Source organism: Drosophila subobscura, chromosome A, assembly GCF_008121235.1.
Source record: "Drosophila subobscura isolate 14011-0131.10 chromosome A, UCBerk_Dsub_1.0, whole genome shotgun sequence".
Classification (NCBI taxonomy): Eukaryota; Metazoa; Arthropoda; class Insecta; order Diptera; family Drosophilidae; genus Drosophila; species Drosophila subobscura.
The window spans coordinates 18,836,639-18,857,480 of record NC_048530.1 but is presented as its reverse complement, the minus strand read 5'-3'; the positions used below and the strand labels follow the sequence as shown (position 1 = coordinate 18,857,480).

Sequence of the window (20,842 nt, the reverse complement as noted above, 5' to 3'; positions counted from 1 at the left end):
GAAAATGTGAAGATATATTTTTGAGGGTCGGGCGGTATATTATTCTATCGATAAATTCGCGGTCACACTGATTCACAAACGACGATCGAAATGGTGTAGAAATATATTTCGTCAAAATTTTAATTATAGATATAATCGTAGAATTCGGAAGTGACGCGCGAGGATGAGCTACGCGGTGCCATCAATGTTTCCCCTGCATCCCAAAATGGACGAGCAAGTGGCTCGGGCATTTACCGCCAACGAGGATGAGGAAGAGCAGCACATTCAGAAGGTCCAGAATGCCTTTCTCTACTATGGGTGAGTTCTGTTGCTGTTAATGCTGTCAATGAAATGGAAATCCGTAGCAACAGGTGTACCGTTGCCTGGCACCGAACACGAGAAGTGGGGCCGGGGCGAAGAAGAGCTGTGACATGTGCAGACAAGTCCGCCACCGGCGCCTCAACAAATAACCGTAGTTTTGCTGCGTGTGGGTGCAAGGTTTGCGCGTGTATGCGCGTTGGTGTGTGCGTAAACGATAAGCGTGTACATATGTACGGGACATGCAGTTTTGTCCGAAAAGTACATATGTACATATGTATGTATGTATGTATGATGCGTACACGCGGCGTCAATGACTGATAATGAAAATCAATTAATTTATCTGCAACTCCCCACGCACAGGCCATATGCATGCCAGCGGCTGAGAAGGACACTGGACTACTTCAACAGCCTGCCAGCCGATGATCAGCGTCTGCTCTCAAAATACCGTGCCCATCTTGACTGCGTGCGCACGTGCATTGATCGCAATCAGGCCGTCATACGACAGATTCTGCGCGAACGTCTCCTCTATCCGGCGGATGGCTCAAGCAGTCCCACATCGGACGCGGACAGCGAGTTTGATGAGCCGCCAGCACACGTGCGACATGGCGACATGGACCAGGTAGCCCAACGAGCACACAGACGCTTTCATTTCCATGCCATACCATCTATCATTCCTCTCTCCACTCTGCTGTTCTATAACTGATTCCGAATTCAAAACAAAATCCTTAAATCTTTCATCTCCTACAACTATCCCGCCCACCCCACCCTGATCCCCGAAACGCCGCAGTATGATTTTGTTCTTGATGATGCTGAAGTTGAACCTCTGAAAATTTTAAAGGCTCAATCGACACTGAAGTTGATTGCGCGCGACTGGAGCACGGACGGGGCACTGGAGCGGGAGCAATCCTACAAGCCGATCATTGACAGCATCAAGGAGTACTATAAGCCCAGCGACTAGTAAGTAATCAATTCATTAAAAGCCATCGCAAACCCATTGTCATTGCTCTCCCTCTCTCTCTCTCTCCTTCTGCACAGCGAGCTGAATGAGATTAAGATTCTGGTGCCGGGTGCTGGCCTGGGGCGGCTTACCTACGAGCTGGCCTGCCTGGGCTACTCGTGCGAGGGCAATGAGTTCTCCTACTTCATGCTGATTGCCTCCAACTTTGTCCTAAATCTGTGAGTATCATTTTGTAGCCTCACAATCGCCAATTGCCTCTACTTCCAATATGCCTTTGCAGCTGTGACTATGAGAACAAGTATGTGCTGTACCCGTGGGTGCATCAGTATGTGAATAATCTGAGGCGTGAGGATCAGGTGGCTGCTGTGCGCTTCCCCGACGTTTGCCCGCTCAAGAATCCACCCAAGGGCAATATCGAGATGGCGGCTGGTGACTTTCTCGAGGTCTACAAGACGCCGCACAGCTACAATTGTGTGGCCACGTGCTTCTTCATTGATTGTGCGAACAATGTCATCGATTTCATACGAACCATCTACAAGTGAGCTGCACAATTCTGCTTGCAGCATTTCACATTCTGATGAAATCATTTTTCGTCTTGCAGAATTCTTGTTCCCGGCGGCATTTGGGTGAATCTCGGGCCCCTGCTCTACCACTACAGCGATGTCAATGGTCAGAATAGCATCGAGCCCACGTACGAGGATCTGTGCATTATAATTGAGAGCGTCGGCTTTGTGATCGAGTGCTCGCGATCGGGCATACGCACCAAGTACGCCCAGAATCCGTCCTCGATGAAGCAGAGCGAGTACCAGAGCTTGTTCTGGGTCTGCCGCAAGCCGGGCCAATACGAGGAGCAGTGCGGCAAAAAGAACACCAAATCGAAGGTATCCAAAGAGCCACATGATCTGATAATGCGCGAGGACAACGACATGGAGGTGCTGGTGAATGCAAATGCAGACACAAATGAGACTGAGACGGAAGCGTACGAGGAGACAGCACAAACGTGATACGGCGGCCAACTAACAATTGGCAATCGAAAAGAATCAATTATCCCCCCTCGAGCACCCCACCAATCAGATGCCATATAGCCAAAACAAGTCACAGATGACCAGAGACAAGACTCGAGACTCGAGACACGAGACACGAGGTTCAAATAAAAGTTTAATGTATTTCTATATATATTTCTCCCTGTCTAATTGGCGTCAAAGTTGCGCCAGTTCTCGGCTCGCCACTGGCAGCGCGCATCCAGATGGCGTCGCTTGATCTCCGCATAAATATTCTCAAAGTGCGGCGTGGCACGGCGCACACTCTCCGCCAGCAGCTCGAACCAAATGGCCTCGCTCAGGTCGTTGTTCTGGCACATGGAGACGCGCGTTGTGCTGAACACCCGCTCGCGAAACTGCCGCACCAGCTCGCCCAGGCAGGCATGGTGGGCGGTCGCCTCGTTGCCACTCACTTCGGGCAGCATGAAGCTGTTCAGGCAGCGTGCATCGCCACGGCCCCGATAGATGTGCAGTCCGGTGTTGCCAAACAGATGGACCAGCTGCTTGTCGAGTCGCTCCCGCTGGCGGGGCTCAAAGTGCTGGCGCTGGGCGCGTGTCCGCACGAACATCACATGTGGCAGGTAGTCGCGAACGTAGCCCTTGCAGGGGAAGCGCGGGCGCAGCCGCAGGGCGGTGTGCAGCAAGTGCAGCTGCTCGAGACTCACTTCGTCGATGGCCAGCAGCAGGATGTGGCAAACGCTGAGCATTTGCGTCATGGGGGCCAGCGAGTGCAGCTCCAGGTAGTCCGCGTCCTTGCCGTTGGCCACCAGCAGCGGCGGCGTGTCCAACAGAATGAAACGCTCCCTGGTGATGAAGAACTGCAGCGCCTCGGTGCGCGGGCGCATAATGCTCTTCTGGCTTTGGCTGGCGCTGGGCTTGCACTTGTGCCGCGTGTGGAATGTGCACTCGTCCGCCTCCTTCGCGAACAGGTGCTGATAGTAGTCGTACTCCAGGGGCCGCTCGGCCGCCAGCAGATTGAGCAACGTGGACTTGCCCACACCCTGGCCACCCAGCACACCTATCACCGTGAAGTCTGTGTTTGTTTTGTGGAAGAGCTTGCGCGCATTGGCGTTGAACACGCCGTTGGAGACTATCAGCGGGGTGGTTCGTGTCATTCGTGGTGGCTGCAGCTCTTGGGCCGGCAGCTGGGCTGCTCCAGAGCCGGAGCCTGAGCTGCTCTTCTCCCGCTCATTGGCTGGTGGGGCACTGGCCAAAGCGGCGCAAACTGATGAGTTGGATGCGGGGGCTGTTGACGGCGGCATGCATCCGGCTGGGCCGGCTGTGGGTTTGCATTTATCGGAGCGGCCATCGCTGCCGCGATTGATGATGAGTGTTTTGGGGAAGCAGGGCAGGTCTTGGTTACTGATACTGCTGCAGGGATCCGAGCCGATGTCCTTTTTGAGTAGTATTTTCGGCTGGACGCTGCGTGGATCCTCGCGACGAGCAATGGTGACCGGCGCTGTCTGTCCCGCTCCCTGCATTGGACGTTGGTCATCTCGCTTCTTGTTCCGGTAGCGCCGGCGGGCCTCAGACATTGTAAATTAAATACTGGATGTTAAAAACTAAAAATTATTTCAAACTTTGCACGTTTGGCGTTGATTAACATCTTCGCAAACAGCTGGTCCAACAATCGACAATCTCAAGCCAGCTGGCGCACTCGAACAGTGTTGGAAAGTGGGACACTATGCGGCCAAGCGGGCATTTACCAGCACCGAGCGCAGGCGTGCACAAGTTTATTTATTTATCATGCCAATTGTTGTTATAACGGGTCTGCCAGCCAGCGGCAAGTCCACGAGGGCTCGCCAGCTACAGGAGCACTTCGCCGGCCTGGGCAAGAAGGTGCATCTGATCAGCGAGAACGAGGCGGTGCCCAAGGCCCTGTTCGAGAAGAACTCCTTCTTCGGGGACTCGCAAAAGGAGAAGGTGGTGCGCAGCGACCTCAAGTCGGAAGCCTTGCGACACCTCAACAAGGAAGATGTTGTCATCCTGGACGCTGGCAACTACATAAAGGGTGAGTGCCTCAAACAACGCGCGATTCGCTATCCTTATCGTTGATTGATTCCCCGCAGGCTATCGCTATGAGTTGTACTGTCTAACAAAGTCGGCGCGTACCACGCAGTGCACGCTCTTCTGCTGCATACCCCAGGAGCAGGCGTGGACATTTAACGCACAGCGCCTGGAGGCGGACGAGCTGCCGGGCGACGGGCAGGCGACACAGCTGCTTAACAACTCGAATGTGCCGTACACCCGCGAGATTTTCGATGCCCTGTGCATGCGCTACGAGGAGCCGAACAGCAATAGCCGCTGGGACAGTCCGCTCACGGTGGCCCTGCCCGAAGACAGGCTCGACGTGGAGGGCATCTACAAGGCGCTGTACGAGACCGCACCGCTGCCGCCCAACCAAAGCACCCAGAACGTAGGTCAACATTAAAAAAATCGATGCAAATCTAACCCGAGTCATTCTCTTTGCCATTCAGCCGCCTCTCTGCGCCACCAACTATCTCTTTGAGCTGGACACCATCATGCAGGCCATCATTAAGGAGATCCTGGGCGCCATCAAGATCAAGGCGTTCGGTCAACTGCGCATCCAGGGCAGCACCAGTCCCGTCAAGGTTACCACCACGATGAACGCCATTCAGCTGAACCGCCTGCGGCAGAAGTTCATCACAAGCAGGTGCCGGGCCTCACAGACGGCAGCCACACCGTTGGCCCAGGTGCCCCAGATGTTTGTGCAGTTCATCAATGCCAACACGATTGGCTGCTAGGCCTGTGATTTCCGTGCTGTTTTTTTTTCCTTTTTGTTCTGTTTCCAATAAAATCTAAAGAAATTTAATACCGTAGAAATTCGAACATACCAAAACGTATGTGATTTTTGAGGTTATGGCAGAACCGCGAATCAGTTGGGACTAGCTGTATATAATTTCATCTGTATTTAAAACAAAGATTTAGTGTTATTTTTCCCATTTATTAAAGCTAAAAAACCTTTACATCTTTATTAGCTGCAAATCAGCAGAAATTCGTTACAAAAATGCAGGATTACAAAAAAGTGGCAAGATATACCGTTACCCGAGACTGGGAACATTTTCTGTGAGAGTTTTTAGATATTTTAATAATATTCTTAAAAAAATATATGGATATCTGTTTTAATATTAAAAATGCATTTATTTTGGCGGAAGTGGCCATATATTTCCCTACCCGAATACCAATTTCAAATCAAACGGTCACTCCAACGCGAAGAAGAAGAGAAAGAGGAACGGAACCGAAAGAGAAGTGTGTAAACATTAATGGCGTTCGATGGCAGGCAGGCAGCAGCAGCGTGAACTTCAAGTGAATGAACTTTTCTCTTATTGTTTTTGTTTTTCCGCATGGTTCACTTACACGGCCCTGCTCACGCACACCACTAAAGCCAGCACTCTCTTAAGAACCAGACTCCTGGGACGCCACAAGCGCTCTCTTAAAAGTGAGTGGTTTCACATAAAAATGGAATGTTGCCATGATAATTCAATTTTTAAATCATTCTGAATTTTTGTTGGGATTAATGGTAAAGTGTAAGCAGTATGTTAGCGTATTTCCATGCGAAGAAAGCACTCACACACAGATACACCGTTGCACGCGCGACTCTCTTTCGACGCTGCTCTTTCGGAAGAGCGAGAGAGCGCAGTATTTTTGCTCAAATAAGACGCAAAAATGAGTGGTGAGCTCTCGTTGCTGCGATCCAAGTGAGCCAAAACGGACCAGCAACATTCCAAGCTACATTCATTGTATATTAACTTTTCGGGTGAGTCGTTCCTGCATGCGCAGTATCTTCCGCGTCCGTTTGGCCTGTTGGTCGCACCCGCTTTTACCTTGCTGGCAGCCCGTTTGCCAGCAACATGTGGCCGAGCAGCACTTTTAAGCACCAGCAACATTTGGAGGCGGGGCGGGTGTTTTTGAAACGGCCTTGCTCGTGAACATGATTAAACATGTCCAAATCGTTCGAAGTCAGCCAGTTTGTCGCACCGCACCGCCGTTTTCCCGGTTCCCGATTCCCACCTCACACTCGCTCACTCTGCGTGTATGCGTGCCTGTGTGTGTGCGTGTGTGTGCTGGCCTCTGTTGTGGGTTAACAGTATTTTTTTTACGTTTTTGTTGATGCCTCTTATGGTTGCATAGTTCTGCAATATATGCAGTAAACCCCCACCCCTCACCCGCTGCAAATGCCACAGATTGGATATACCCCGCCAAAGTGCAGTTTAAGAGTGCAGCAGTGTGTGTGTGTGTGTTCGTGTTAAGCAATAATAATATTAATAATCGAAATACCAGTACAACAGTGGAGATCGTGGAAAGAGAGAGAAAAAGATATTGGGGCATGGCATGCCTCCCGCCTGCCGGCCTCTTGCCTTTTGTTTTGTTTTTGTTTTGTGTGTAATCTCTTTCTACGTTTTTGGGCCAGGACGCAGCCTAATCCTCTCAGCAGCATCGATCGGTGGCCAATGCAATTCCAATTGACATTTGGCTTCTTCGCTGCTGCTGCTGCTTCTGCATCAAAATTAACCGCCTCCAAAAATTAACCGTAATTTTTTTTGTCTTTTTTCCATTCTCTGTGTGTGCGTGTGTCTGCAGCCAACAACAGCAACGAAAGCAACAGCAAAATGCTGAAATAAAAATATATTGTGCAAAAAAGAAGGAAAGAAAATCAACAGCTGCTGGAATCAAACCAAAAGAAAAAGGGTTTTCCCTCCCAAAAATCTCTGATCTGATCTGAAAAGAAAAACGAAAACAAAAAGAGCGAATCCCTTAGAAATATGCAAAATAAAAGAGAAGGGTTCCCCCTCCCCGCCACAAATAAAAGAAGAGTAAACCTCTAAAATACACACAACAAAATTAAAATACGTTTTTAAGTGACAATTTGGTTAGCCCCAAAAAGTGTTTACCCCTTAAAAAAATACAATAATCAAAAGTTCGGAGAAAACTACAACAAAAAGTGCTCTCAAAGAAAGCAGAAAGAAGAGAAAGAAGTGCTTAAAAGAATTACTTCAAAACCTGAAGGAAATCATACGAAAAAAAGAACGTGAAAACATAAGAAAAAAGAATAAAAAGTGCGCCCAAAACATGAAGAAGAAGTGTTAAACGAAAAAGCAGGAATAAGAAAGATGAAAAAGTGTTGTCCAAGGGAAGAAACCTTGGAAAAGTAATATTACTATTAAAAATATACAGAGAGATAGCGAGAGAGCGAGAGAGAGAACTTTCTCTGCAAATGTGTACGCGTGTGACTGCGTTGGGAGGGTAAAACTACAAACTGAAAGTGCTTGGTGGCATGAATATGGATAGCGTGCCACCACCATCATCATCAACATCTTCAGAACAAGCATCAGCATCAGCATTGGCACTGGCATCAACAGCAGCTTCATAGCAACGGATCCACGTATCATCTGAGCAGCAAGCTGGCCATTACAGGAGCCGCTAGCAGGCCATAAAGATGCCACCGCTGCAACGTGAACAATTGATGTAAGTCCACCGATTTCAATTTACATATGTACTTATGGTCCCAAAAGGAGCCTCCCAAGCGGAATCCAAGGTTTTAACTGCAATTTTAATAAACGATAAAAGAAAAGCTTAACTCAAGTATGAAGGGAATTTAAAGCAAACTTTATTTAAATAATTAGATACAATAAAAAGAAGACTTAGAAACAGGAGCAAAGTCAAGCTAATTTCCATTTTCCCTATATGGTTGGGAAATGCATGAATATCCATCAATTTCTTAATGAATTTCTTGAAATCTCTGTAAGAAAGTAAGAAACGTATTTCAAACGAACGATATCCAATAAGAATAAGAATTTATTTACCCAAATGGTCAAAATTATAGAAAGTAGAAGGGTAAAAAACGAGCACTCTATCTGGTTAAATGACGTTTCTAATTCTGCTACCTGTAACTGTCGCAAATATATTTCACTAGAGTAACCCATAGATTCTGGAAGTACTAGATTAAGTAACTTTAAACAAAATTCAACGATAATGCCAAGGAATAGTTCATTACCAATGGCGAGTAACTTAAATTGCTCCTAGCTTAAGGAATTTCCCGTTTGGGGGCTTAAAGTGTTGTAGATTCCCACCAACACGTTTGGGTCATTTCGACAGTTTTATTGAAACATTGACCAACCAATTCCAAAACATTATAACAGTACCTGTACATAATTGCTCCTGTGTGTGTGTCTGTGTGTGTTCATAGACATACGACTGGGTTAAGTTTAAGAGGGCAGGAACCGTGCGCGCTTTTGTTAGTCAGCAGCCCATTCCAACTCAAAAGGAGATGAGGGGGCCCAAAGCACATGTCAAGCCTGGTTCGTTGGCCTGGCCGAGATATCGCATGGGCAGAGGGATGGTGAATGGGGGGGGAGGCCGGGTTCGCCGCTCTCTGTTTATGAATGAAACGCAACGAGGAAGCGCGCGCAAATTCAACAACATGCAGAGAAAGAGCGAGCGGCTGGACAAGATAACCAGGGGGAAAAAGAGAGCGCGCGCCTCATGAACAGTAAAGAGAGTGCACACGCACACAAGCGCAAGGCAAGCAATGCGGAAAGCATTGCTCTCTCTCTTTAGCTGCTGCTGCTGCTGGTCGCTCTCCCCGGTTGGGCTCACTCTGCGCCTTGAGTTCATCGACCTTTGCTATTGAAATTTTTGGGCACCGATACATACGCATACACATGGTTTCATGCACACACACTTATTTACACATTGATAAACAATCGTTGACGTCGACGTCGACGTCGACGCCGTTTCGACGACTGCGATTGAACCGCAGAAAATAACAAAATATGTAGCCAATATAGAAATACCCTTTTTGAGCAACGAGCATACCATAAATTGTTATTTGTGAGTTTTTGCCTAGTTTTAGGGGTTCTGATTTTAATTTTCATGCCTTAAAAAAGGGAGACACAATATTTAAGTGGCAGCTGAAACTAAACTTGGGAGCAAAATCAGCTTTAGAAGGCTCTTCAGGGATGCATTCTTCAAATTCTTCTGCAAATATGCAATATATTACCTCTAGGAGTCAGAGCATAGAGAATATTTTAATCGAATATCTATTAAAGATTGTCAAATAAATGACCAAATATGTTGCCTTGGATGCAGAGTATCAGCAGTGCGGTGAAAGCTCAAGAAATAACTTTATTCCCTTGTTTCTTCTTCCTGATTGCTCTCTCGCTCTCTCTCTCTCTATCTTTCCCTGGCAATGACTTGCTGTGTGTGTGTGTGTGTCTGTGTGGGTGGGTTGGCTAACGCACGATAACAGCGCCTGGAACTCCTCTTGTGACTCCCAAGATATGGCAAATGCTTGTCAAAAAAGGGGGGAAGGGTGCTGGATAGGAAAGGAGGAGGGTCATTGTTTTGCTTTGCTCTCTGCTTCTGGCTCTGGCTCTGCTTCTGCTTTTGATTCTGGCTCTGCTGCTTCTGCCGCTGTTACCAAGTCCCAAAAGAGAGTCTGTATCAGTGTGTTTCTCTGTGTATCAGTGTGCTAGTGTGCGTGAGGCCAATGACCAAAATGTAGTGACAAGGGCGTCAAAGTGCGACAGAGACAGCGAACGACAGATAGAGGGGGAGAGAAGAGAGAGATTCCAAAAAATTGCCGTATTTCGCCATTACACAAGGCACCTAAAAACACGAAACAAAAAAAAAGAAAAGGGAAACGCTTTAATCTTGTTTTATTTTTTGGTTCTTCTGTTTTTGGATGGGCTTTTTTTTTTGCTGTTCTGGTAGGTAGATACATGCATACATTTGTACATATGTACATCTAGTAGAGTCAGGAATCTCAAGAGCAGTCCGACCAACAGCAACAACAACAACAACAAGCAACGACATCATCAAGCAACCACTTTACCATCCATTCCCAGAGACACACAAAAACGTTGAACCTTCAAATTTGGTTTCAATGTCATGTAACCCCCGTTTTACAAGAACACGCACATGCACACGCACAAACACACAGACACATGTCCGTAGGTGTGAGGAGAGAGTGGAAATGGACAGGGAGAAGGTAAGCCGGGCAGGGCACCCAATTATGTATAAAAACGCAGGGAAAACGTGGTAGAAAGGGGTCTCTGTTGTGGCTAGGAGGGGGACGAACGAAGAAATGCCCATGCATATGCAGCCAAGCAAAAATTAACGGCATTCGATGCTTGTGTGTGTGTGTGTGTGTGTGTGTGTGTGTGTGTGTGTGTTGTGATGGTGATTGATGATGTGGTGGCTTGGCTCGGGTCATTGGTGAGAGAAGGCGGGAGCGGCTACCACTCCAACAGATTTTAAACGATTCGTATTTAACCAACGAACTTTACTTAAGAAAAACAAACAAACCCGCCTCGAACCTCCTCTTTGCCTTTGGGTATTTTATTTGATTTCTTATTGTGCTTCCAATTCCTTAGTTACATTTTTGTTTGTGGAATATTCTCTCATTACTTTCCAGTTTCCAGTTTTATTTCATTATGTCCCATGCCAATGGAATTGAACTTCAAGTTCCGTAACCTCGACAAGTCTGTTGCAGTTCCACAAATGGAAATGGAAATGTTAGTGGGAGTGTGCAAAATGCACCTGAGGTGCAACATCTGGCCACGCATTGAAAGCCGCTCGAACTGCTTCAACTCGAACGCAATGCATGCCCATCCATGATCCAACACCATAGCCCATAGATGGTCATTCTTCGCGGAAACGACTACTCTTTACACACTCACGAGTGTCTGCTTACATGAGGCAACAAAAATTGAGACAGAAAGATGGAGATGCTCCAAATATGTAGGCTATAGTGAGAAGTGATGAAAATGGTAGATATCTTATACATACATAAAATGATACAGGCAACCAATCGTTTGTGCTGTAGATCTACAGGATAAAAGGGCATTCTGTCTCTTATCTGTGGATGTTGCTGTTGTTCCCTATAAACTTTTAAGTCGTCTTTTTGCCATTTTTGCCAGAAGAGTTGATGTAGGAAAGAGGTTGTGGGTGGAGTTTTTCCTGCATAATACATATGTAAATCGCGTAGGGTCAGCGCCACGATAAAGTTCTTATGGACTCTTCCTATCACTCACACAACTCTCCTCTCTCTCTCCTGCTAGTCATCGCTATTAATTATGAGCAGCTATCGTATTGAATGGTTTCCTCATACATTTTCTTTCCATTTGTAATGACGAATGCTTACCATCACTCAGCGAACTGATTACAAAACATAATGAAATTATGTGTTTGGTATTCAAGTCTGCAATGTCTTAAATATCCCAACGATTCTTCACTCTTTTGTACCATTTTCCATGGTGTGATATAGAACTTAATATAATAGAATAGTTAGATCTAAATCGCTTACGATCTTTATTATAAATTTCCTTTCCCGACATTCTCTTTTTTCGCCTTTGCTTGCAAAATTCCTTGTGAATGTTTTAGAAACTTACTCCTACTGTTCAGGAAGGTATATATATAGGTAGTATCCATTGAAGTTGGATGGTAATCTCATATCTTACATCCAAGGTGAGGCAATTGAAGCAGAGAAATCTTACCAATCCCATGCACCCAGCTATCGGAATCCATGCATTGACCTGGCTATCGTTTCTCCATGATACTATTACACATCGGAAATCAATAAATGGGCATGCAGATATCGTAGCCGGGAAAAATGTATAAACTGTAGTTTCCCTTTGAAATCAATTCATTCTAAGAATATGCAAAGTCGTTCCACCAGTCTTGCAGTTGCGAAATACTCTCTTCTTTTTTCGTATTCGTTTGGGATCGTGTTCGATCGAGTTTCGATTTAACTTCCGCATGGAATGCACTTTCAATACGGGGAGTTATTCACTTTCCCAGTAGTCGCTGTACAGGCTCATGACTCATCGGCTCCATCGGGTCGCACAATTGGACACCTTTTGTTGCATATGACATTTATGGGTTTGGATTTGCATTCCCCGATCCGATCATTTCAGCCAGGTTTTGCTGAATTTCGCTTGTAAGCAGTCCCGTCCCGCTTTCTTCCGTCTCTCCTGTTTTTTATTTGTGTCTCTTGTCTCGTCGTGCTTTTGCGAATTTGAGACAAAGAAATGGAACAGCGAGAGCCCGATCACGCCTCGGCCTTTGGACTCTGATATGCGCCTCTGATCCGATCCGATCCGATCTGATCTGAGATTCTCCCGCTCCTCAGATAAGACCAGACCAAGGAAAAATGCTGGTACTTGTACGCTTAGAAATGTTAAATCTCTTAGTGGAGTCTACTGGTCTTTCTCTGGTGTTTTTTGTGTCCCTTGCCCGCCCACCGCCATTTCCATTCACCAAGAATTTCTCCAATTTCTCCAGTCTTTGGTTAGTCGAGTGCGGAATACCAAAAGCCATTTGCCACTTCTGTTTGCCCTCTCTGGCGTGGCTGGAGTTGATTAGCTACGCCAACGGGTTGAGCCGGGTCTTCCAGTGAACCTTTAATCATATCTAGAGCAGATAAGATAAGAAAAGTTATGGAGAAAACTTTTAAGTATTGGACTCTTGGACGTTTGGTTTTGTTTGCTTTTGCAGCTGCTTGAAGGGATTGCTCGAATAAAAGGATAAAGAAATAAATAAGTTTGCAAAAGACTATGGAAATCTAGTTGCTAGGGATCGAAGAGGAGAGTTAAAGTGAAACTAACCTAAGCAATCCGTTAAATATTCATTCCATTCCAAATGAGTTCTAGTTCCATGCATTTTGTGGTTATTTCTAGGGTACTCGAATCTTCGTTGTTCAATGTTGCGCACATGAAATTGGGGTTTCTTCTATTACAATAAGTACCACATTTTCATATGTACATTGTATGTGTGAATGTACATATGTACATATACACAAATGTGTGTGTGTTTGCTGTGTTGAGTGTGTGCAGAAATATGTAGGTACAATGTTCGTTCAATGACCTTTTACTTTTACACTATTCCCCCATTATCATTCCGACTAGTTAGGCGCCCCCTCTTTATCCTCTTACTCTTGCCCCTCCCCCTACCTCCTGGTGCAAACCATCCTCTTCCTAGTTGCTCTCTCTCTCTCTCCCTGTCTCTCTGTCTCTTTCGCTCTTTAAACATACATAAATGCTTAAATTAGTCAACGCTGCGAATGATGATGATGATGACAATGACGGGTGCTCCCAAGTCTGCCAAAAAAAATTGCGTAATCCGTTCCCATAATGACGTCAATCGGTGTCGATGAAAGCGGCAAAAAGAATGCTAAAATCAAATGCAAACTGCACAACCCCCCACCCGAGCAACAGCAGGCCATTGCAAATTCAAAACTGAAATATTGTTTGGTTTTATTATTGAAATGTTAATCGTCAAGTTTAAGTTGAAGTTCCTGCTGCTCCATCCAACGATTTTGCTGCTGCTGCTGTTGCCATTCTGGCTCCATCCACACCAACACACGCACAGCAGCAAAACTCTCTTACGCTCACGCACATTCAAGCTTACTCGAAGCGCACACACACACACACACGCTGGCCAGCAGCAGCTCCCTCTAACTCACACACACAGCAGCACACTCAAGCTCACCCAATGAGAGCGAGAAACTGACAGAAGACAGAGAGCGAGAGAGAGCGCAACGAACTACTCTCGAAAGGGCACGTTCGGTGTGAATGACCGCCAACTAACACACATTTGCGAGCGCGCTAAAACAAAAGCAGCGAAAAAAAATAAAGAAAAAACAAAAGCAAAACCCCAAAGGCTGCGCAGCCAGCGTCACACCACATGAGGAAGCAGCGGCAGAGACAGCAACAGCAACAGCAGCAGAGACGGCAACAACAACTTAAAAGTAAAAATACAGCACAGCAGCAGATAGTGGCAGCCAGCGTTACGACGGCACACCCCACACAATTGTCGATTGCGCTTTCGGTGGGTGTGTGAGTCATGTATGGCACACCTGACCCTCCGATTCTTAATCGGATATCTTTAGGATACAATTATGTGGTTATAGAAAATCCATTTCTATATTCCTCAAATAATTTGAAGTTTTATAAATAATAACTTAACAGTCGGGGATCATTGCATTCGCCATGCATGTTTTCGTCAGATTTTGCCATATCTTTCTGTCCGAATTGGTCGGGTACACTGTACGAGTGGCCATGCAGCAACATTTATTTGGGGATTGCCGTTTCCGTGGCCGCTGCTTTTGCTTTTGCATCTGCATCTGCAGCTGCTTGGGCACACACTTTTCGGGGACACTGTGCATTCGGGGAAAGTGTGGTTTGATTAGTAGTGTGCTTTGGATCTGCCTGGCTGGGCCCTGGCGAGCTTTGGCCTCCGCTTATTTATGTATACATTTTGCATGCATTTGGTATACAGACAGTCGGGTCTGTTTGACGTAGATTGGGACTCGGATTGGGCTCTGCTTGGCTTTGGACTCTCTAGTGGAGCATTCGCCGGGTGTGGAGTTGTGTAGAGCGGAGGGCCTATGGCAACTGGTCTGCTCAGTGGCTACTGTTTTGGTCTCGCTATTGCTGAATTACCCTATCAGAGAGTACTATGATTACTGTAACAATGTTCCATAAGCGAAAGGATACATGCGTTACGTACATATGACCCAAATCGGAGATCGGAGTTGTGTTTTATTTTTAAATTTCCTCAAATCGAATGTATTAAAATGTGGTACGATTTTTGTGATCAATTTACTGTTGTAAGTACTCAAAAATGTTATGTTCATTTTAGTTAATCAGAATCTGATCAAAATGGAATAAATAACGGATCTACAAGAGTATGAAATGCTTCGATCTCTCGGATAGATAGATAGTCTTGCTTACTTGTTTTGTTTCTCTGGTCTGGTTGTCTTGTTGTTATTTTATTCTGTTGCAAGAATAAATAAACAAGCAGCGTCAGAGGCTACAGAAGAGCAGCAGCAGCAGCAGCAGCAGTAACACAGCAGCGGCAGTGGCAGCGGCAAAGAGAAACAGAAAAGGAGAATAAAAATAAGAAAAACAGAAACAGAATAAGAAAAAAAAAAAAACGGCAATGTCATTAAACCCTAAACAAGAGCGAAAGCAACAACACAATAACGACGACGTCGACGTCGACGGCGATAGAACATTGACACGAAACCAGAAGCGTTATGAAATACTCGAACGAACGAACGTAAGAGAGTTCCCGAGAGCAACGAACCGGCCGGCCTGGCACACAGATACACAAATACACTCACGCATACAGTGGCGCTCTCAATCTGTGTGGGCGCGCATTGGCTGGTTGGTGGGGCGTCTCTCGCTCTTCAGCTGCTCTGCTGCTTCGCTCTCTCTCTCTTAAGCCGCAATCAAAGCAGATGCAGGTGAACGACCGACCTAGCCATTTGTTTTCCTTTTGTATGGCTGGCTCGCTTCTCTGTGTGTGTGTGTGTCAGATAAGGAAAGAGAGTGAGAGAGTGAGAGAGAGAAAGAGAGTAGCTGAGTGTGAATAGAGAGTGGGTATGTGTGTGTGTGCATTGGGGATCAAGTGAGTCATTTTTTTTTTACGGCTGCTTTTGCTGCCTGGCAATTCCTCTGCCATACCACTCCCCGTGTTTTTCCATACATTTACATACATTGTAAATATGTACATGTGTGTGTGGTAGATATGCCAAAAGGAAATTACTTTTGATTTGATTTCATTTATTTGCCAGCTCCTCTGCTTTCCCTACCCTACCCTTTTCTTACCCTTCTACGGATTCGATTTGCTTGCCCTTCCCTTCTCTGTGTTGGCATTCTTCGGCGGTTTCTGCTTCTGCGCTTCTTCCACCTTTCCACCTTCTGCTGATTTCATCTGGTTCCTTTTCTTCTTGTTCACAGTCCTGCTACAGGTACGTTCCAGTTGTGCTTCGATCTCGATGACGACATCCCCACCATTGCCCCATCCTCATACACTTCCTTGTTGGCCTGGCCCTGGCCCCTGAACCGATCGTTGTCATCACTGCCTCTGGCCGCACCCACAATCTCCGCTACCTGCCGACGGCACAACACATCCACGCACATGCATACATATGTGTGGACATGTATTCTCATCTGTGTGCGTCCGTCGCGCTCTTGCTCTTGAAAACACATTCTTGGATGGCTTTCGCGCTTATCATAGACGACGATGGCGTGTGAAAGCAGGCGGAAAGCGGAATATGCGACACAACAAAGAGATCTTTCTTTTGTCTCTCTCTCACTCCCTCTCTCAGCTGATGTCTGTCTGCAGTTGCTGTCTCTGTTCCGCACGCATGTTGACCTTGACTGTGACTTTCATACAATTTTTTGTCGTTTTTGTTGCTGCTTGCTTGCTCTTGAGCTTTAGCTCTTATTGTTGTTGTTGGTGTTGTTGTTGTGGTTGTACTCTTTGTCCTCGCTCAAGAATTTCATTTTGTTCATAAATAATTACATACACACACATACACACACACATGCATATTCATGTACACACTTGCACGCTCTTGGATTTCTGTATGTAGAGTACTTAACCGACTCCCCGTTAGTCCCCCCGCGGTCTTCTGCCTATCTTTTGGCCATTTTAACGCAAGAATTTCTCTTTGCAATTTTCACCACAAATTTCAGGTTAAAATAAAATGTTAAATGTACTCAGCTCATCATTAACAGTGATTAATGCACACTAAGTTGCAACAGGAAGTTGTTGCCATGGTCAAAATATGAAAATGTGAATACGCAATATTAACTTAAATATGAACATTTATCATAGCGATTCCTTTGCTTAATTTAATATTATGTACACCATTTGGAATAGAGAAAATTATTTCCCATAGCCACGGCACGGGCAACGAACATTCAATCAAATATGAACTTTAATTAATCGGTTTAGCTCCAAAATTCACAGTTAAGAGATTTATCTTGCTTTATTTAGTGCTTTTGTTTTGCTTTTGCAAGTGCTCAGGGGAGTTGGTATTGCAACAGGGAAGCGGTGAGAATAACCGCTCGAATCCTTTCACTAATTACTCTGCGCCCCCATCGAAGACGTTGCTTTGTTTCTTAAAGGTTTGGCTGAAGAAATGGTTATACTGAATCAGGAATATCTCATACTAATGACCTGATACTAACGTTGAAGTGTTAAAGCAAATTGTGGCACATGGGAGATATTTTTGAGCTTTGTAAAAGTCACGAATGTCTACAATTAAGAAATTTAATTACCAGTGATTGCCATTTTATTGCATAGCCTTATTTAATCGAGAATTGAAGGACATTCTGATATGAAGAGGTTCTGATTTTACCAATTTAACTTTAATACCAGAAAAAATTGAGCTGTGGACCTTGTTTCTAGGTTTCTATTCTTTAGTTAAGTTTGATAACGAGTAACTTAAAGAGCAAAGAATTACCAGTGGATCTATTTCTATTAACATGGAAATATTTTAGCTTTTATATGATTTTATATGTCCATACAGTAGCCATTGTAGCCGGAAATATATCAAGCCAAAGTTTAACCATTTTTTGCATGTTTCTTTAATTGCAAAAAGCCCTTTTTGAAGTCTTGAAGTTATATTAAGTACCATCTTTGCGATCTACTCAATCTGGCATAAAAATAACTTTTTTCGATCACAAAGCTAATCATTTTTGGTGGAATATTCGCCGTGTATTAATTATAAAAGGGATCAGACTTCCAATTCCTTATAAATGCTGCTGTGACCGTACATAGTGGTGGTCTAAGGAGTGGCTCCCCATCGATGTCACGTGAGAGTGGGGAAATGGGCAACGAGGAAGCGATCGAGGAAGCTTCGCTGCCACCACTTGCTGAGACGATGATTTGCTAATTGCCCACACACACACACTCGCTCTCTGACAGTTACTCTCGCGCTCTCACTCACTCTCGAACTCGAACATAGATTTCCAAAAGCTCGAAAGTCAAGCAACAAAAAAATGAGTTTTTGTTGCTGTTGTGTGTTGGTGTGTGGCGCTTTCTATCCGAAAGTTCACTGAACTTGCGCCCTCCATACCAAAAGCAAAATAAAACCAACCAAAAAAAAAAGCAAAGAAAAACGATGGTAAAGCGAAATTTGCTAATAAGAAAGAGCGCGTGCGACAGAAAGAGCGAAGAGAGGGCAGCCAGGGTGTGCTAGATAGAGAGAGAGAGAGAGGTGCGGGCCAAAGATAGAGAAAGAGAGAGAGACGGGGGGGCATAACGCCAACGCATTTGTTCAGCGGCGCGCATCAATTTCGAGTTCAATGTCAAACCACAAAAACGACGCCAGCGCCGAAGTCGACGCAGACGTAGACGTAGACGCAGACGCTGCTGCCACACGCATCACAATAGGCCAGGGGTGTTGGTGGGATGGCGGAAGGAAGGTGAATTGCGGGTGGCAAAAGACAGCGGGGCAGGGCAGAAAATCCAGCTGCGGCGTTACAAATTGCCTGGAGGGCGTTAAACTTCACGGTCATGGCTTTTTCCTTCTTCATTCTCCCGCTCTCCCACTCCACACACTAACGCACACACACACACACACACGCGCACAGTCTTCGCTCTCTTTTTCGCTCTTCTATGTGACGCATTGCTGACCGCTACGCACTCTCCCATGCCCCTATGATCGGCCCTCCACCGCCGCCTTTCATCGCTCCCACACAATGAGCCATCGCCCACCCCACCGCTCGCCCGCTCTCTCACACTTTCTTTACTTGCGAAGGCGAATGACCGATAAACGCTGAGCACGCGCCAATCGTGGGGCTATGAGACCGATAAGGCTAGGAAAAACGGGAGAATACGTAGAAGAAGAAGAAGAAGCACATGATTAAGGAATGAACTGTACAAGTGGAAGGAGAAGGAGAGGGAGAACAAGCACTAAACAGCAGAGTAAGGATAAGCATAAGTGAGGAATAGGAATTAGATGAAGAATAACAACAAAAGGAGACGTAAGTAGTGTTATACCATGGGTTATACCTATGCCGGCTAGCAACACATTCCACATTCATGTAGAAAAGCTTTCCCTAAGACACAGCTGTACATTGAGCGTGACTGGCAGCCGGTGGCTTATCTCTAACGAAACCGCTGATTGAAGTGCAAGTTACCTTCCTCTTAACAAATGTACAAAGTACATAAATATTTACATACATTTTTACATACCTTTGCACATATTTATAGTGACTCATTTGATTGTTTTCCATAAAACTTTAATATTTTGAGCTGTTGCAAATAATTTGGTGTACCTTGAAACATATTTATTGTTGCTTTCAATTGTTTTCTCATTAAAGTAAAAATAAACATTCTTACATTCAAATTATATTGAATAAAGTTACCTTTGATTTAAACAAACATGTTTGTGGATGTACATTAATGTGCTTCAATATATTTTTAGTGCGTCACATTTAATGTTGAAGTAAAATAAAGAAACTTTTATTAATTAATTTCATGAGCTTTGCTTGGAACACCTATTCGAGTACGCAAAACTTACCATTTTTGTTATTTTTATGGTCGTTTTCTTTTGAAATTATATCTCCTATAAGAAAGAATATTCTTGAGAAAACCTCTTCAGGTTTTGTCCCGTGCCTTGGGTTTTAGACAAAAAACCTCGAAAAGAAAAAGAGAGAACCTCTGCAGCAACTATAGAGCTAATCGAGGGAATACATTATGTTTTCTTATGGTTATTAAAATATGGAAAAGCTTCAACAAGTCGATATATTCGTACTTTATTTGAGTTGGCTGCATGAACAATATTGTTTGCCTTCTCAGAGACTGTTGTATGGCAAATGGGCAGTCCATCGTTGACGATTCGCTGTGGAACAACTTTCTCCAGCGAATGAACGTTGATGATGACACCTGCAAGTCCTTCCAGGCTCTAAGCTAGTTTGTAAAATGTAAATGGAAGGATGGAAGAGATGGAAGGAAGGATGTTGGATGAGGTGCAGTGGCGCGGAAGGGCAGAGACTGATTAAAGATGGCTGTGGCTGGGGGCGAAAAATGCATATTCGAATGGGATTGTTGTTCCTGCAGCCTGGGTAGGGGTCCAGGGGCCAGAGCGAGTCGGTCGAGCATTCAACCCTAACCTCAGACAATGTTGAACTATGCACAAGCACACACAGGCACACAAACACTGAGGCACAGACAGAAGCACGGACAAAGAGTGCAGCAGAAGCAGCCCTACATTTGCAACACGAACAAAAAAGGAGAAAAAAGCAGCGGCAACAATGCAAACAGCAGGAGCAGCAGCAGCAGCAGCAGCAGCAGCAGCAGCAGCAGCAGCAGGAGGAGGAGGAGAAGAGAGGGCGGATGCGAGACTGCTGGGAATGCCCTGTTGCCACATTACGTCACAAGAGTGCCAAAGATTGTGGAAGGGCTGGCAGGGAGAGCTAGCTGAAAGGCCAACGACCAGCACACATTTGAAGCAGCAGTGTCAGGGGGGAAGGAGGCATTCAGCAGGCAGCAGGCAGCGACCCTTGCCGCAGACACTCAACCGCACCAACACCAGCACGCACTCACACAGCTCCACACACAATGACAAAAGTGTGGAAGAGGGGAAGAGCTCCGGAGCGCCGGCATACATTGGATTCCCTTCGCGGGCGAGCGCGATATAGGGAGAGAGAGCAGGCGAGCGAGCGAGCGAGCGAGAGCGACAATCAGTTCAACAACCTTTGGCGACCCTGAGAAGAGGTCA

At 45.6% G+C, this 20,842-nt stretch overlaps 3 protein-coding genes across 4 annotated transcripts; 2 read left to right on the top strand and 1 right to left on the bottom strand.

Annotated features, from left to right (window-relative positions):
* Positions 1-56: 56 nt before the first annotated feature.
* LOC117897317 (carnosine N-methyltransferase) lies at positions 57-2,434 on the top strand. Of its 2 annotated transcripts, none has more exons than XM_034806090.1 (6): positions 57-297; positions 661-919; positions 1,139-1,257; positions 1,336-1,476; positions 1,539-1,796; positions 1,860-2,434. In XM_034806090.1, the coding sequence occupies exons 1-6, from the start codon at positions 164-166 to the stop codon at positions 2,260-2,262; spliced, it is 1,314 nt and encodes a 437-aa protein (XP_034661981.1). In that variant the 5' UTR covers positions 57-163; the 3' UTR covers positions 2,263-2,434. The 2 variants fall into 2 exon arrangements, with proteins under 2 accessions (XP_034661981.1, XP_034661971.1); XM_034806080.1 differs by having other exon boundaries at positions 1,088-1,257.
* LOC117897311 (protein SMG9) lies at positions 2,403-3,921 on the bottom strand. The gene has a single exon (XM_034806066.1). The coding sequence runs from the start codon at positions 3,831-3,833 to the stop codon at positions 2,448-2,450; it is 1,386 nt and encodes a 461-aa protein (XP_034661957.1). The 5' UTR covers positions 3,834-3,921; the 3' UTR covers positions 2,403-2,447.
* Positions 3,922-4,008: 87 nt separating this feature from the next.
* Positions 4,009-5,158, top strand: LOC117903495 (protein KTI12 homolog). The gene is made up of 3 exons (XM_034815575.1): positions 4,009-4,309; positions 4,368-4,714; positions 4,776-5,158. Exons 1-3 carry the CDS (start codon positions 4,045-4,047, stop codon positions 5,061-5,063), a joined length of 900 nt encoding a protein of 299 aa, XP_034671466.1. The 5' UTR covers positions 4,009-4,044; the 3' UTR covers positions 5,064-5,158.
* The last annotated feature ends 15,684 nt before the right edge of the window (positions 5,159-20,842 follow it).

Excerpts from the sequence above, each read along its gene's own strand:
- LOC117897317 (XM_034806080.1), top strand. The coding sequence starts at position 164 with ATGAGCTACGCGGTGCCATCAATGTTTCCCCTGCATCCCAAAATGGAC. Across the intron at positions 920-1,087 it reads GACATGGCGACATGGACCAG|TATGATTTTGTTCTTGATGA; the intron begins GTAGCCCAACGA and ends GAAACGCCGCAG. Across the intron at positions 1,797-1,859 it reads TTCATACGAACCATCTACAA|AATTCTTGTTCCCGGCGGCA; the intron begins GTGAGCTGCACA and ends TTCGTCTTGCAG.
- LOC117897311 (XM_034806066.1), bottom strand. The coding sequence starts at position 3,833 with ATGTCTGAGGCCCGCCGGCGCTACCGGAACAAGAAGCGAGATGACCAA.
- LOC117903495 (XM_034815575.1), top strand. The coding sequence starts at position 4,045 with ATGCCAATTGTTGTTATAACGGGTCTGCCAGCCAGCGGCAAGTCCACG. Across the intron at positions 4,310-4,367 it reads CGCTGGCAACTACATAAAGG|GCTATCGCTATGAGTTGTAC; the intron begins GTGAGTGCCTCA and ends GATTCCCCGCAG. Across the intron at positions 4,715-4,775 it reads CCAACCAAAGCACCCAGAAC|CCGCCTCTCTGCGCCACCAA; the intron begins GTAGGTCAACAT and ends TTTGCCATTCAG.